This window comes from Equus asinus, chromosome 20 (assembly GCF_041296235.1).
Source record: "Equus asinus isolate D_3611 breed Donkey chromosome 20, EquAss-T2T_v2, whole genome shotgun sequence".
NCBI classification, from domain to species: domain Eukaryota; kingdom Metazoa; phylum Chordata; class Mammalia; order Perissodactyla; family Equidae; genus Equus; species Equus asinus.
Window position 1 is genome coordinate 22,337,668 of NC_091809.1, and position 15,687 is coordinate 22,353,354.

Sequence of the window (15,687 nt, forward strand, 5' to 3'; positions counted from 1 at the left end):
GGCGGAGCCCGGCCTCGGGGGCGTGTCGGAGCCGGCGCGCTTCAGACCCGCCCCGCGGTTCCCGGGCCCGGGAGCCACCTCACGAAGCGCGTCCGTTGGCGCGGGGCGGGGTCCAGGGCGTGTCTTCGCGGCCTAGCTCCGCCCCCTGACGAGGGCTCTCGCCCCGCGGTCTCCGAACCCCGCAGCCGCACCACCTTACGAAGCGCAGCGGTTCGAGCCAAGCGGGCCTGGGGGCGGGGCCCGGGCCGAGGGGCGTGTCCGCGCGGCGGAGCTCCGCCCCCTGACGTACGCTTCCGCCCTCGCTCTTCCCGGGCGGCGGCGCCACCTCACAAAGCGGCGACGGTGCGAGCGGGGCGGGGCGGGGCGGGGCCGACTCCGCCCCCCGCGCGCTCCGCCCCGCGCCAGGGCCGCCGACAGGGGGCGCAGCGCCGCGGGGCCGGGCCGCGGCGGCGGTGGCGGTGGCGGTGGCGGCGAGGCGCGGGTGGCCGGCAGGCGGCGCTGCCCGGCTCGGCGTCGGCCTCGGCCTGCGCGGCGGCGGCGGCGGCGGCGGCGGCGGCCTGGGCCCGGGCGCGGCGGCGGCGGCGGCGGCGGCGGGGCCTGGAGCCGGATCTAAGATGGCAGCGGCGACGGCGGCGGCGGGCCCGGGCGCGGGCGGCGCGGGGGTGGCGGGCCCGGTCGGCGCGGGGCCCTGCTCGGCCGTGTCGGTGTTCCCCGGCGCCCGCCTCCTCACCATCGGCGACGCGAACGGCGAGATCCAGCGGCACGCGGAGCAGCAGGCGCTGCGCCTCGAGGTGCGCGCCGGCCCGGACGCGGCGGGCATCGCCCTCTACAGCCGTGAGTGCGGGGCCCCGGGCGCGGCGGCGCGGGGGCTGCGCACGAGGCCGGCGGGCGGGGGGCCCGGAGCGGGGGGCCCGCCTGGGTCCGTGGGGCCGAGCCCGGGGAGCTGGGCGGCGGTCCCAAGAGAGGGGTGCGGGGAGACGGTGTCAGGGACAGAGAGAAAAGAGGGCGTGCGTGGTGGCCGGAGGTGGCCGGAGTACGGAGGGAAGCGGGAAACGGGGAGTGAGGGCCCCGAGATTGGGAGGGGTGGGCAGGAAGTGGGGGGCCGAGAGTGGAAGGTGAATCGGGAGGAAGCCGGGGTGAGGGGGTGGGCAGGGGAGGGGGCCGGGGTGTGCGGGAGGTGGGAGTCGGGGGGTCGGGTGTGGCCGCCCCAGCGGGGAGGAGGGGGGCGTGGGCAGCCTCTGGTCATCTCAGGGGCCCCCTGGACGGCTACGGACAGTCAGAACGTGGTCCCCAGTCTGGGGCGGCCTGGAAGACCCGGTTCCACCCATCTGGAGGACTTGGCTTTGCGGACCCCCCGACTGGGAAACTTCTAGATCTGGGGAGAGGGCCCCTGGTGGAAACGTGGGCGGGGAGGGCCCCGTCTTGATGCCTGGCTCCGGAGTAAGAGACAACCCAGCCCCCTCCGCCGCCACGGTCCCCCGATCTTCCTTTTGGGGGATGTGAGAAGCTGGGTATCTGTTCACAAGCTAATTTCACAACTGACGTTTCCGTGGAAAAAAGAAATCACAAGTGGCTTGGCCAAGGACCCCGAGTCTTTGTAGTTGGTCCTTTTTCTTTCTCTTGTTCCTCTCGCCGGTCTGTTCTCTGATGCCCGAGTTCTCCGTTCACATTTTGCTACTGTGTTTCATTCAGCTGTGTGGCTCAGGGTTTCCTACGCTGATGTTCTGGGGGCCAAGAGGAGGCCTTTCCTGGGTGAATATTTGGCTGCTTTGAGAACGCAGTGTTGGAAGGAAAGTGCGCGGAGCCGTTGTTCACACAGGGTTCTCCCCCCACCTCAACTTGGGAAATTTCAACTAAAGGAGCTGTGTCTTTTGCTGGGGCAGAGCTTGGTTCTCTGGGACCAGATGTGGAGAGGGGAGAAGTGTGCCGGGCGGGCATCAGGGCCCAGGACAGATGCTGAAGCAGCCTCTTACTCTCAGCAGGCTCCCCCAGATCCGCAGAATGGCCAGCAGCCGGCCACCGTCAGCAGGGAACAGGGTAAAGTCGGGCAGCGTTTCTCAAACCAGGGTCCCAGGGCCGATCCTCAAAGGAGTTCCCGGAGGGTCAGTTATTCTTTTGTAAATAAACTGTTTTTGATTTTAGACCAGCGTTAGATTTATGGAATTCTTGGGAAGACAGGACAGAGAGTTCTCGTAGACTCTGCACCTCATCTCCCTGAGTCTTCACATTTTTCTCCAGGAGAGTTTTGGCTTCTGTGTCTTTGTTTTGTGGGAAAGCTAACACTTCTCGAGGTAACTCATAACTGACGCGTTCGCAAAGAGGAGAAAGGCTGCATTTCCCAAACTGCGATTCTCCGTCTGGGCTGATCCAGCCTCAGAAGTTGAAGGATTTTTCCCCTTTATGCTCGGATAATGTTGGTGTGAGTTCCAGTGTCGGCGGACGCTGGTTGTGTGTGTTTCCCAGCGCCGCCGGGACACACTTGGTAGCTTCCAACCAGAGGAATGTACTCTCCCAAGTCGTGGCCAGAAGTCTGACATGAGTGTCACGAGGGCCACCCTCCCTGCAGAGGCCCTGGACGAGAAGCATTTCTTGCCTTTGCCAGGTTCCGCTGGCTCCATGCGTCGCGTGGCTGGTGGCAGCAGGTCTTCCATCTCTGCCTCTGTCTCCACATGGCTCCTCCCCCGTGCCTCTGTCTCTTTTCCTCTAAGGACACCTGTCATTGCATTTAGGGCGCACCCTAAATCCAGGATGATCTTATTTTTCAGAGCTTTAATTACATCTTCAGGGACCATTTTTCCAGAGAAGGTCACTTTCACAGGTTCTAGGGGGTTAGGGCTTGGGCATATGTTTTAGAGTCTACAACGTGGGCCACACCGGTACCCTGTCCGGCGCTGTGGGTCTCTGTGCCTCAGTTTCCCCCTTGGTGGAATGGGCAGATGACAGGACTGTGTGGCACAGCGTGTTTGCTCAATGAACGAACACGTCTTTGGCGGGAACACCTGCTCCCATAACGGGCTGGTGATGGCCTCCAGGTTGGCTGGGTGACTGCTCAGGGCAAGGTGGCCCTGGTTCCTGAGCGGCCTGGAGCACGCGGTGCGCGAGGAGGGGTTGCTCTCAAGTGTGCCAAGGTTGGGGAGTGCAAAGTCCCTTGGCTGGGGCGTGTGGCTCCCGCCTGGATCCCAGAGCGCTGGGTGCTGGCTGACAGTCCCCTGGGAAAGGGCAGAGGTGGTCCAGCCACAGGGGCAATGCACGGGGATGTGGCAGCTGGACAGGTTAGGGAGGAGCACCCCTTCATGACTAGGGGGCGACCTGGCTGCTAGGGGCTTGAGGCCTTCCCTCAGGATGAGCTTCCTTTCCTGGCCTCAGCATTTTCCAACCTGGAACCTTCTGGGACCCGAATGCTTTGGTTAGGAGCCATGTTCTGCTCATCTGCCCCTTGCAAGATGGGGTCCTGTGTGCTGCCTGTGATTCCAGACCCCCGGGATTCGCGTCTCTGTGTGGGTGGGGACAGGAGGGTTGGCCAGGACACCCGCAGGGATCTCCCGGTGCCTGCCATGTGGGAGGTGAGCCCGAGGTGCCCTTGGGTGCTGGCGAGGGTTCTGAATGTGGAGCCTACCTGGAGTGGTGCACCAGCCGTGTGGGCGAACTAGCATTCCACCTCCTGAGCCTGTATCCTTACCTGTGGCAACACTCACCTGCACACAGCCTCGGTTTCCTTGTCGGCCATGAGAGTCGTGCCACTGGGGGCCTGGGAAGGTGGGTGAAGTGGACCATGGGGGTGTGGGGCAGGGTGCCTGGCAGTAAGCCATAGGTATTTCTATAGTTTCTTTTTTTATTTTTTTTGCTGAGGAAGATTAGCCTTGAGCTAACATCTCTGCCACTCTTTCTCCACTTTATATGTGGGTCGCTGCCACAGCGTGGCTGATGAGTGGTGTAGGTCTGTGCCTGGGATCCGAACCCGCAAACCCTGGCCCTGAAGTAGAGTGTGCCGAGCTTAACCACTACGCCACGGGGCCGGCCCCTCTGTAGGTATTATTGACAGCAATGTTATTGGTGTGGAGTGGTGAAGTGGCTTTTCTAGAAGGGAGCCCCTTATGCTGCAGGGCTGTCCAGCTGTCTCACACCCCCAGCAGGTGGGAGAGGGACCCCTGAGCTGCCACCTGTGTCTCTCGCAGAAGAGCCGGGAGGTGGGTGTGAGGAGCCGGACACAGGCCCTGTTCCTTGATGTCTGCCCTCCACGTGGGAAAGGACAGCTGTGCAAGGCTCTGTCCCAGTCACCCTGCAGGGCACGGTAACCCCCCCAGCCCTTCTTGCCATTTGGAGTCACCCTGGCCTGCGTCCATGGCATTGGCCACATGGCAGCTCCCAAACCCAGGCCGTCTTCTTTGGGCAGAGGTGCGGGCGTCCTAGGCCCGAGGAGGCTTTGGCACGGCCTCTGGAGTTCTGGGACATGGGCTGCCCACCCACCCCCGGAAGAAAGCAGCTTCTCCGGCAAGCCCACTGTGGAGGGAGAGCAGCACAGACTCTCAATTCCCCAGTCCGTGGCGGCCTTTCTGGAGATGACTGTGTCACTTTTCTTTCTTGGTCAGTGTGAGTCGATTTGGCTGGTTCTCTGCAGTCCCCACCCCTTTGGCTGGGAAGGACGTACAGCAGGGCCGACTCCCACAGGGGCTAAATTTCAGTCTGGGGGGGCGTGCCAGGCTGTGGAAACCCCAGAGAAAAACCCTTTGTGAAGACAAGGTGCAGAATGGCGGGCTGCCGCAGGATCGGGAGCCCGTGACTTCCTTCACTCACCTGCCTGGGACCCCCCCGATGCAGGGGCCGGGGAGGGGGACAGAAGTTTGTCGTGGGTCCTGCCTTTAGGACATTCAGCGTCAATCTGGGGCCACAATCGAGAAAGTTGGTACCACTGGAAGGCCAGTCACGTTTCAGTGGCCTGCAGGTTGCTCCTGGCTGCTGGCATTTATTGAGCATTTACTGTGTACCAGGCTCTGCATACATGTGTTCACAGACTCAAATGCTCAACCCTGGGGCAGCTGGGGGAAGGATAACAGTAAATATCAGGGCCCATGGGCCGAACCGGGGCTGCAGCTTATTTTTAAAAAGAGCTAAGGGAGGTTTGGACATTTTTGAAGGGGTGATTTAAAAAACCAAAAACCCAAAGAAGAATATTCACCGAGACCATAGTGTCCTGCAAAACCGAAAATATTGGCTCTGACCCCGACAGAAGCAGCCCACGGCCCCCAGGGTCCGTGAATGAAGCGGGCAGGGGTGGGAGGGGACGTGGAGCCGCCCCCCCGACCCCCCGGGCTGCCAGACCCGCCACAGCTTCAAGAGAAAGGAACAGCCCTTCTCTGTGTCCATGTTTGTTTTGATGGTGGCACGTCCTGGTCGCTCAGGCCAGGTCGAGTACACTTTCTGGACCGTGTGGCCAGTTAGCCTGACAGGTGTGGCCCTGGCTGTGTGTTACCGCTAGTCCTTAGAACAGTCCTGGCAGGTCAGGGACTCCAGTCCTGTGTTATTCATGGAAAACAGAGGTGGGAGGGCTCCACCAGGCGACGTGCTGGCAGGCGGCAGAGCTGGCTTTGGCGTTCGCGGCTCTTGGACCCGCTGTCTTACTGCAGAGTGGTTCAGCGACAAAAGGTGGTCAGGATTCCACTGATCTGTGCATAACAGGGACCCAGAGTAGCAATGGCTTAAACAAGGTGGCCTTTTCTTTCTTCTGCTCTTATGCTGAAGTCTGGAGGCTGGCAGACAGGGCTTGTGTGCAGGCTCTGCTTCAGGACGTCCTCGGACGGACCCAGGTCCTGCCAGCTAACCCCTCTCTGCCGTTCCTTGGCTGTGTTCTTGTCATCGAGGATCAATGTGGCAGCTAGAGTCCAGCCATTGCACCCTGCTTTCCAGACAGCGGAGTAAAGGAAGGGACAGAGTGCCAAGGGCACAGGCCAGGTGTCTGGTGAGGAAGATTCCCAGAAGCTGGCTCTGGGTGCGTCTGCTTCCATCTCATTGGCTAGAATGCAGTCACATGGCCACTACCAGCTGCAAAGGAAACTGGGAAATGTAGTTTTTTAGTCTAAGGGACCATGTGCTCAGCTAATGTCAGGGTTTCTCTTTCTGGGAGAAAGGGAGAATAGACACTGGGAGACGGTAGCCTTGGCCACAGTGGGGAGGCTGAGGACGTAGCCAGAGTGTTTGGAGGGATATTCCTGGTCTGTGGAAAGGTGCTTACATGGGTGGGGGTGAGGACAGCAGCCTGGCCTGGAGCAGAGGGGTCCCTCTTAGGAGTGGAGCAGCAGCCAAGGGGAGTTGTGACAAGGTTGGGCACGAGTCACATTATACAAGTGACAGGGCCTTTTCCTGTATATGGTCAGGTGTTGCCTGCCTGACATGATAAAAATGGTATTTCTGAAGATTCTTCCAGCAGCACATTACGGTGTAGACAGGAGCAGGGAGCGAGAAGCCTGTGGAAGCTTCCAGACTAGAGAACACAACAGGCATGTAACCGAGTAGTTTGACCTTAGCCTGCCTCAGAAGCGTGTCGGAGGGCCAGCAGTTGTGTTATGGGACAAGAAGTGAATTCTGCCCAGGGCCTTGGGGACAGAGTGGCAGAGGCCTTGACCCGTGGCCGGGTGTCGTGGGTGACCTGCCTGCAGGGTTTGCTTGGTTATGTGGTGAAAATAAAAGTAGACTCCTGATATTTTTTTAATCGGGTGATTTCACACCAAAATCTGACTTTGTGCTTGTGAAAAATCAGAAGGTCTGGCAACCCTGGGCCTGCAGCCCTGAAGCTGTGCTGGCTAGTGGTGCCGCCTTCAGAAGGGGCATGCCACCCCAGCTGGCCAGCGTCCCCTCCCTGCTTGCCGCCACCCTGACACAGAGGCCTCTCGCCAGTGGCCATTCGTCCTCTGACTTGTGGTGTCTCATATCTTAAAATAGAAAGGCATGTCTATGAACCACCAGGTCCTGAGCTGGCCTGGCTGCCAGTCCTGGGCCCCGCCCCTGCCACCTCCAGGCCCCTCCCCTTTCTCACCTCCACCTGCGCCCCCGAGGCTCCCAGCCCCTCACTGGCAATTGGGAGATCCAGAAGTTCTGATGAGTGGACTCGCTACTCATTTGATAGCAAAATTTAGCTCTTCAGTCAGCGGAATCCCACCCGAGCTGCTGCGCGGGGCTCCTCGTAATTCTGCGTACCCAGTGTCATAGGACAGTCAACACACTTCATGCAAGAGCGGGCTTGGTTTCAGGGGTTGCCCGTGCTCTGTGGGGATAACTTGCCTTCTCTGTACCTTGTTGCCTCTGTAAAAATCCAGAAGGTTCGTTTCTGAAACACCCTGGGCCCGTGTCTTTCAGGTACGGGGAGCCCCGTTGGGGTTGTTGCAGGCCCATCTGTGAGATCGCAGGTGGAAAGGGGCTGGTGCCTGGCGGGCAGGCGCGGGCACGACATGTGGGGGTCTGGACGAGGTGGGCGTGCAGGGTCTTTTGCCTGAAGGAGGAGTGTGGCGTGAGCTCATACATGATTGTAGGTGCCAGGCCTTGGCCCAGGTCAGATGGTGCAGAGTTGGGGAGCCCAGGAGCCCTTGGTGGCGGTGAGGGAACTGTGTCTGGATCTGCTCAGGAACCGGGGAGATGCCCATCCCAGGAGGACAGGTGGAGGGCCAGGCCTGGGCCAGGCGGAGCTGCTCCAGGTGCGGGGGTCAGGCACCTCAGAGCAAGGGCTCTTAACCTGAAGTTGTGGACGGCCCTCGGGGGTCCCATGAGCCCCTGAAATTGTATGCAGTTTTGCATAGGACAAAAGTCGGTGGCTATGACCTCGGACGAGCTCCCTTGGTTGTAGAAAAGGGATGACAGTGGCCCCTCTCTGGAGGGAGCACGTAGGATGCTTCCCTCTGTGTGTCTGGCTCCGTGTGCACCCTGTAAACTGTGCGTGGCGTTGCTGTTGGTTCTCTATGCGTTTTTCTGGGGAATGGCTCCCCCACTTTTTTGTTGTTGTTATGGAAACCATTTTAATGCTAGGAAAATGTTTTCACCAGCTGTCTAGGGAGGCTCTAGGGCCTGGCCCTCATCCCACGGGACCTGGGGCCCCTGGGCTGCTACTCACCGAGCCGTAGCCCCCCCGAAGAAGATCCCCCACCTTTGATTCCCCTCGGAGGGCTCTCTGAGCGGAGCAGGGCTGACAGCTCTGGAGGACAGCGCCAGGTTGTGGGGTGAAGTGGATGCCCCGGCTTGTAAGGGGCGGGGGTGGTTGGTGAGCGAGGCGGGGCCTGGATGGGCTTTGAAAGGGCAGGAGTGAGAGGAAGGTCAGAGCGAGCTAGAGAGCCAAGGGGAGGTCAGAGGGTTCTCATCAGCAGGGGCAGCCCCCTTGGAGGGCTGGGCTGGGGGAGGGGACATGGCCAGATGGCAGGTCTGGGGGAGGATGGGGAGCCGGCCTCAGCCAGGGCAGCAGGGCCCACCATCAGTTCTTCAAGGATGGGGAGACCCGACCCCGCTTTTCATTCATTCATCTGGAAACACGGGTGGAGAGTGGACTTGCATCTTTTTATTGCGGTGGATGCCTCTCCTCTGACTTGAAACAGTTAGCACAGCTTTGCTGAGCGTCTGCCGGGTGCCAGAGACTGTTTTAGGAGCAGGGGATACAGTGACACTGGAGACGAGCACAGGGTCCCCCATTTATGGAGGGGAAGAGGTGTGACTGGCCTTGTCAGCAGTCACCTGAACACCTAGTGCTTAGTGGTAGGAGCTGAGGCTTGAGGATGCTGGGGGAGGGGTGGGAGAGGGGGAGGACGGGGTGGGAGGTGGTCAGAGGTGGCCCCCTGCTCAGGGTCGGGCATTGGAGCCTCCAGGAGAAGGCACAGTGGGGCCTGGGGCCAAGTCCCACCTCCATGCCTCACCATCTGTGTGTCCTCTCTGTGCCTCAGTTTCCTCGACTGTCAAACAAGGGTCTTGATAGCATCTACCTTGGAGAGTCATCGTGAGTTGTGAGCTAGTGGAAGTAAAGTGCTTAAAATAATGTCCCCTGGCCGGCAGGCGGGCAGAGCCGCTCCTGGAGTGAGCCTGTGGGCCCAGCGCGGTCAAGGGCAGCCAGCGGCCAGCGGGGCTGGAGCAGGGCGGCCCGGAGGAGGGGCGGCCCGGCCCTAGCAATGGGCTTTGCGTGTATTCCAGGGTCTTGGGGAGGGAGGTGACACCTGTGGTTGTGTCCCGGCTCAAGCCCACATCTGTCCCCTCTCCTTTCCTAGCAGGGTGATCCTGGGTGAATGACTTCGTCTCCCGACTCTTAGCTTCCTTGGCAGTGGGGGGGTCCATGGAGGGTCTTAGCTGGTGCCAGGTGGCCTTGGCGAGGGCGGACACCTGTGCCTGGACTGTGGGCACAGCCCTGCACAAGTCAGGTGCGATCCCCACCCCAGCACACTCCTGGTCTTGGGGAGCAGAGAGGAGGCGGCCGCAGAACCCCGTGGCGCCCCTGGACGGGCAGTGACCCGGAGGCAGCAAGGAGAGGGTGGCAGCCGCGGAGCTAAGCGGGGACAGGAGGCCCTCCGCCAGAGAGAGAGTTGAGGGGGAAGGAGGGAAGCTGTGGGGACAAGTAGGCAGTGGCTCAGCTGGGGTGCCAGCCTGCTCCTGGGGCAGCTGGGGTCGGCAGTGTCTCTGGGTCGGCCCTCCTGCTGTCCTGGTCCCCGTCTCTCCGGCAGGCCGAGGGACAGGCACTTGGCATTCCATGGCTGGAGTGTCTTCTGTTCCTCCTCCCAGAGCACAGCAGCCCTCTGTGGGGCAGAAGCTGCTGGAGGTCAGGAGCAGCCTGGGCTGTGGGGCCTGGCCCTGACTTGACCTTGTGACCCTGGCTGAGTGACCCTGCTTCTCACTTCAGTTTCCTCCTGGCGGTCTTGAGGGCGAGTGTTGGCCCAGCGCACACAATGGTGACAGGCACACGGTGTGATGTGTCATTGGTCTCCTGAACTGCTGTGAGGTCTGGAAGGGAAGATGTGGCCCAGGGCAGGGGCTGATCCTAAACCCTGGGACAGGTTCTGGTGCAGCTGGGGAGGGTACTAAGGTGGCCTCCAGAGAGCCTGCCCGAGCCTCCTCTGGTCCCGGATGACTCAGGAGGGAGCCCCTGCGGCTTTGTGCGGTGGCCCTCCCGTTGTCTCACTTCCGGGACTTGCTTGGGAAGCTTGAGGGTCATGGTCCCGGTAACAGTGCGGGGCCGGGCCCTTGGCACCCTTGCCATTGACCTGAGAAACACGGCACCTGCCAGGATGCTTGTCACGCTTTGCAGCTCTGACTTCTGGTTGAAGAGTCGGAGTCCCCGACTTCCCCACCTCCCTTTGTTCCCCGAAAACCAGTTACGTGCGGAGACAATTGAGCCCAGGCTCCACCCAGGCCTGCAGGCGTTGGATGTGGGGACTCTGGCTCCCATGTGTCTCCTCTGGTGGGTTATTCTTCTGATGACTTATTTATTTCAATCGCTGCTTTGTCAGCACGCACCGATGCGCAGGTCGTAGGTGTGCCGTTTGGTGCATTTGACAATTGTGTCCCCCTGCGTAACTGCCACCCAAAGCCAGACCTAGAACTTGTCCCGTGGCCTCTGGGTAGTTTTTGTCCCATCAGGCCGGTCTGTCCCCTCTGCCAGGCGGAACATTCTCAAAAACAGGTCCAGACTGGTCAAGGTGGGGGGGCTGTCTCCTCCCCACCCCCCGTCCTTGCACAGAGGGGAGAGCCCCCTTTATGCCCTCTTTTTGTCTGTCTCTTTTAAGCGATTCATCACCCACGGCTTTGGCAAGAGTGGCTCGGGGCTGTTTTTCTTTAAGATCCTTGCTGGCTTTGCTCCCCTGCTAATTGTGTTCTGTGGCTGGAGGTGGGATGCGGTGCCCGTGTCGGAACAGAGTGGTTTTACGTTCGGAAAGCTGCCCCACAGTGCAGCACGGGGAGACGGGGGTGGGGGGGGTTGGGGGGGATGGAGGCAGGACCCTGGCTGATCGGTGCTCTAATGAAAAAGGGTGCTCTTGTGACCCCTGCCCCCCCTCCCCCCGGGCATGGGAATAAATAATCAAAGACAGACTGGGGGGCCTCTTACAGACCCAAGAGGGACATTCCAGAGAATTTGCCACATTCTTCTGTGAGCTGGAGGGGAGAGCAGAGGCAGGCCGAACTTCCAGACTTTCCACGTGTGCCCTGGGGGGTCCCCCGTCCTCTCAGAGCCTGGCTCTAGTTGGAGCCCTTGATGTGACCGGAGGTTGGTCCCTATGTGGGATGAGCCCCGGGGGCAGGCACGCTGGCTCTGAGTCCCCTCGCACACCCCCCTACCCCTATGCCCTGGTTATTACCGCCTGCAGGGCCGACCGTCACTGCTGTTCGCTGAGCGAGCGTGTGCCTGGGGCGCCGCGCCAGGCTTTACGTTCATTCACTCGCCTGCCCATCCCAGCAGCCCCGAGGGGCACCTGGCCGCTGCGCACAGTTGGCACAAGGGCGCTTGGTGGAGGTGCCAGTCGGGGTGGGACCAGCCCGTTCTCTGCCACCCAAGCCACGCACGCCCCGCGGGGAGGCGCAGTGGCTCCAGCTCCCTGCCCATTTTATAAGCGAGGAAACAGGCGCTGAGAGGTGGGTGGCAGAATCGCGATGCCAACCCTGTGGGCTCTGGGCCTCCACTCAGCCCTGCCGAGGGGTCAGTGCTGTAAACGGAGATTCAGCCCCTGGCGTGGGGAGGCGCCCACCCCCCGCCCCTCTGGTCCTTGTCCTGTATCAGGGCAGTGACGCTGCTGGCCTCCTCTGGAACCCAAAGCCAGTCTTTCCTCATTCCTGTCTGGTTGCTGATTCCCTTCTGGTCCCCTCCCGCCTGTGCCACATCTGGAGTCACATCTGGTGCGCCCGTCCTCCTAACTCAAACATCCTGTTCTCCGAGGCCGGCCTCGGGCACAGAGGGGCTCCCGGAGCCCCAGGGGCCTGGCGGAGGCCCTTCCGGCAGCACCGCAGCCACAGGACATCCTGTGTCACCTCTGGGCCAGTGGTCAAAACTTTTCTGTGAAGATGGGCCCCAGGTCAGCCTCAGCCCCCAGGCTGGTTTCCTGCATCACTCGGTCTCCACCGAGGCTGACCCTGCCCTGTCCCCCCACCTCTTCCCGTGTGGGCTCTCTGAAGCCACCCTGGTCCCCAGGTTGAGGCCCCTCAGCTGGCCGAGGGCAGCCCCGTCCTGGGAGCCACGTTCGAGTTGCTCAGACCTGTGAACAGCTCTGCTTTCGGCACTGAGCAGTGCAGGAGCCAGAGATGGAGGGACCAACTGGTTGCTCTGAGGCTGGGTCCCCCTGCACAGCCTGGGGTCCTCCTGCTGCTCCCGGACATGCCTCATTCCAACCCGGCCCCCCAGGCCTCGCGAAGCGTCCCCTCTGCCAGGGGCCTCCCTTGCCCGCCTCGGCTTGCTCAGCTCCTGCCATGTGTCGCGGGTGATGGGGACCCTGCTGACACTCAGAGCAGAATCAGCACCTCCCTGTGGTGGTGAGGCTCACCGGGACGTGCCTGCCAGCCGTGGTCAGCCAGCCAGGCCTGGCTGTGCCCGGGCCCAGAGCCCACATCCTGCCCAGCGCCCTAGTGCAGCCCTGACAGCCTCCTGGGCCCAGCTCTCCTCCCGAAGGCTGGGGCACAATCTGCCCCAAGCTGCCGGCTCCCCAGGCTTAGCTGCTCCCAGCATGTCGGCTCTGTGTGCCTCAGTTTCCCCTCTTGAAACTGAGCTAAGTGTGCCCTGGAAGGTGGCCGGGAGCATTGTACAGCATTAGCTGTTTGCTTCAAAGTCACGGCCAGAGAAGAAAGACCGGGTGATGGAGGCCAGTGGGGCGGCTGGTTTGTTGCCCGCCCCCCATGATTATCCGCTAAGCTCCCCGTGCAGGGCGAGGCCCCGACACATCTGCTGGCCCTTTTGTGGCTCACAAAGGCCCGGGCTGCGCTCATTAGCATGGCGGGGAGCATTTGCATGTAACAGCTCCCACCCAGCTGGCGCCCCCAGTAGGCTTTCCAGCAAAGCCAGGCCTTCTTTGTCTGGTCCACCTGTCCTCGGGGTTGCCCTTCCGCACACCCCACAGTTCGACTCATCCTCAGGCCCCTCCAGACCAGGCCTGCAGGACCCGAAGCCTTCAATCCCCTAAGGCAGAGCCAGCCTCCTTGTCCCCCATGGTCCCCCACGGAGAGGCCCCCTGCAGGATACCCCCCAGCCTCTGCTCCCGAAGCCATTGCTGATTTATGAGCTCTAGGGCTCTCCAGTGCTGGAGGGGGCCAGCCCTCCTCCAGCCTGGGGTCAGCCCCGGGGTTGCACAGAGGGCCTGCCTGGCCGTTCCCGGGGTGCCACCCCCAGAAGCAGCTCCAGCTGGCTTCCAAGTTCAGGTCCTGCAGTAGGCAGGCAGGCCTGTGGCCCCAGTTGTGCTGGGGACCTTCCCCAGATACCAACAGGAAACCCTGGAGGGGTCTCTGCCCCCCCAGATGGCTGCCTGGCTACCTCTGCGACTGGGGGCCTCTTCCATCCTCGGCCCTGCCCCCCCGTCGTGTCCTGTCACCCTGTCACTGGGTGACTTTGGAAATGACTCGTCCTCCTGGGAAACCTGTATTCGCAGGGCCCCTTTTAAAGTAGATTGAACTTTTTGACTTTGTGAGCTGCCCGTAAATTGCCAACCCGGAACCCCAACGTGCCAGCAGAGGCAGCTGGCTGTGGAGCTGTTGTGAAATAGTTTTAAAGGAATGAAGGGTAGAGTGGCGAAGGCCTGTGCGCTGCCACCCCCACCTTCAGAAATAAAACATTGCCCAGAGAACGCTGCCCCCTCCCAGCTCGTCTCCCCTAGGGGGGGTCCCGTGTTCCACCCGCTGGTGCTCCGCCTTCAGAAGGGGCCGTTTTGAGGCGACCTGAAGACCCAGCCAGGACCCTTTGGAGCCCAAAACAAGACATTCCCAAGAGCTGTGGGAAGCTGGTGGCTCTCCAGCTGGGCCAGATGGCTCCTCCTGGGTCCCTGAGGCCCCCGAGAGCCTTCTAGTTGTGTTGGTCCAGTTGTCAGCTGGGGGACAGGGCCAGACTCCCAGTCTGGGTCCAGTGTGGCCTTGTGTCCAGAATTCTCTCCAGGACTCCTCTCTCGGTCTTCGCCTCTGGCCGGGGTGCCTTGCAGAGATGGGGGCCCTGTGCGCTCATGGCTCTTGGGCTGGCCCCGCGGTGTGTCAGGTCTTATGACAGCACTGAACGATGCGTTATTATTTTGTTTTTCTAGACAGGGAAGAGGAGGCTGGGGGCCGGGGGGTGAGGGCCCAGGTGGCAGAGCCTGGATTCACTCTGAGAGCGGTACCTCCCCCTTCCCGGTGGCCTCCCCGCAGGACAGGGCTTTCCCGGGTGACAGCTGCCTGGAATGTGGACTTGTGCTGCCCCGGGCTTGAAGAAACCTGAGCCACTGGTGGCCCTGGGAACCCTGGCCTGGCTGTCTGCCCCTCCTCCATCACACCCACTGCGGGGGCGGGGTGGGTGCGGGCCTGCTCTGGGAGAGAGCGTGTCCTCCATCCCAGCCCTCGGAGGGTCCTTTGGTCACAGAGCCTCCCCAGCAGAGGACAGGCATGTTGCCACCACCCTCCACCATCCAGCAGGGTTGGGGGGGCACCTAGTCAGACCTGCTCACTAGGAGGACCAGATGGCCTGAGTAGACCCTAGGCCTCGCCCGTCCCGAGGGCCTTTTGTCTGGTTATCTTTCGTGTACAGGGCAGAAGTGCAAACCCTGCAGGAGGGTGTAACATGGAAGTCCGTGTCTTCCTCCCTCCGGATCCCGGCCTGTCCCCGACCCCGCTGGTCCTCTGGTGTGACCTTCCTGCACAGTTTTTTCAGGCATGCGTGCATCAATCTCTCCCCAGGAGCCCACCGGGCTCTGAGTTCTGCAGTTTGCACAGTGGGAGAGGAGCATGCCCACCGAGAAGGACCTTCCAGGGGCAGCCACCCAAGTCATTTTATTGTGTTTCTTTCTAGACAAGCCTCAGGCACACGGTGCGCCTGGCCCCTCCCCGGCCTCTGTCGCTTTTGTGCCTGTTGTGCATATGTTCTGTCCCTAGCAGCGGGGCAGTCGGTGTCTTCACTGGCCGCACCTTCATTTGCTCCTTCGCAGGGGATGTAGGTTTTCTGCCACTGTGAGGGCTCCTGTGTCTGCGTATGACCTTTACAAGCAGAGCTGTAGGGTAAGACCCCGCAAGGGGATTTCTGGGCGGAGGTCTGACCGACCGATTGCCCGGAAGAGGTGCCACAGTACACGGGCTCAGGGGCTTGTCAGGGGCTGGGATTCACCTGGCCAGGGCCGGGCAGAGGAGCCCAGGGTGACCTCATGGTCACCCAGTACCCGGGGCTGGGCAGTGTGTGGCAGCTGCTGCCCGGAGCATCTCCCAGGACAGCGCAGGAGCAGCCGGCTCGGGTTACACCGGCGAGGGAGGCCAGGCGGGGTGAGGATTCCCGGGGTGGGAGTCTCTTCTGACACGGAGACTGGCCTTGATCTGAGGACGGGGACAGTGGCTGCTCCCGGTCCCCAAGTACTCAGTACACTTCCTGCTGCCTCCGTTATCTCCGGGGACCCTCACGGCAGCGAGGGGTCTGGTCCCTGTTTCCCAGACGGGCTCTTGAGCTCAGGGGTGAAGGCAGTCCCTCTGCGTGGGTGTGTCCTCTCAGCCCCGGGGCTGTGTCATGACCGCCATTGGACAGAT

The 15,687-nt window shown here is 61.6% G+C and overlaps 1 protein-coding gene across 2 annotated transcripts in view; it reads left to right on the forward strand.

Moving 5' to 3' along the window:
- The first annotated feature begins 539 nt into the window (after window positions 1-539).
- CARM1 (coactivator associated arginine methyltransferase 1) overlaps window positions 540-15,687 on the forward strand; it is a 38,123-nt gene continuing 22,975 nt past the window's right edge. For both annotated transcript variants that reach the window (XM_044752121.2, XM_044752122.2), the window contains exon 1: window positions 540-834. In XM_044752121.2, the coding sequence (XP_044608056.1) occupies window positions 615-834 (220 nt within the window). In that variant the 5' untranslated portion in view covers window positions 540-614. The remainder of the gene's footprint in view (window positions 835-15,687) is intronic.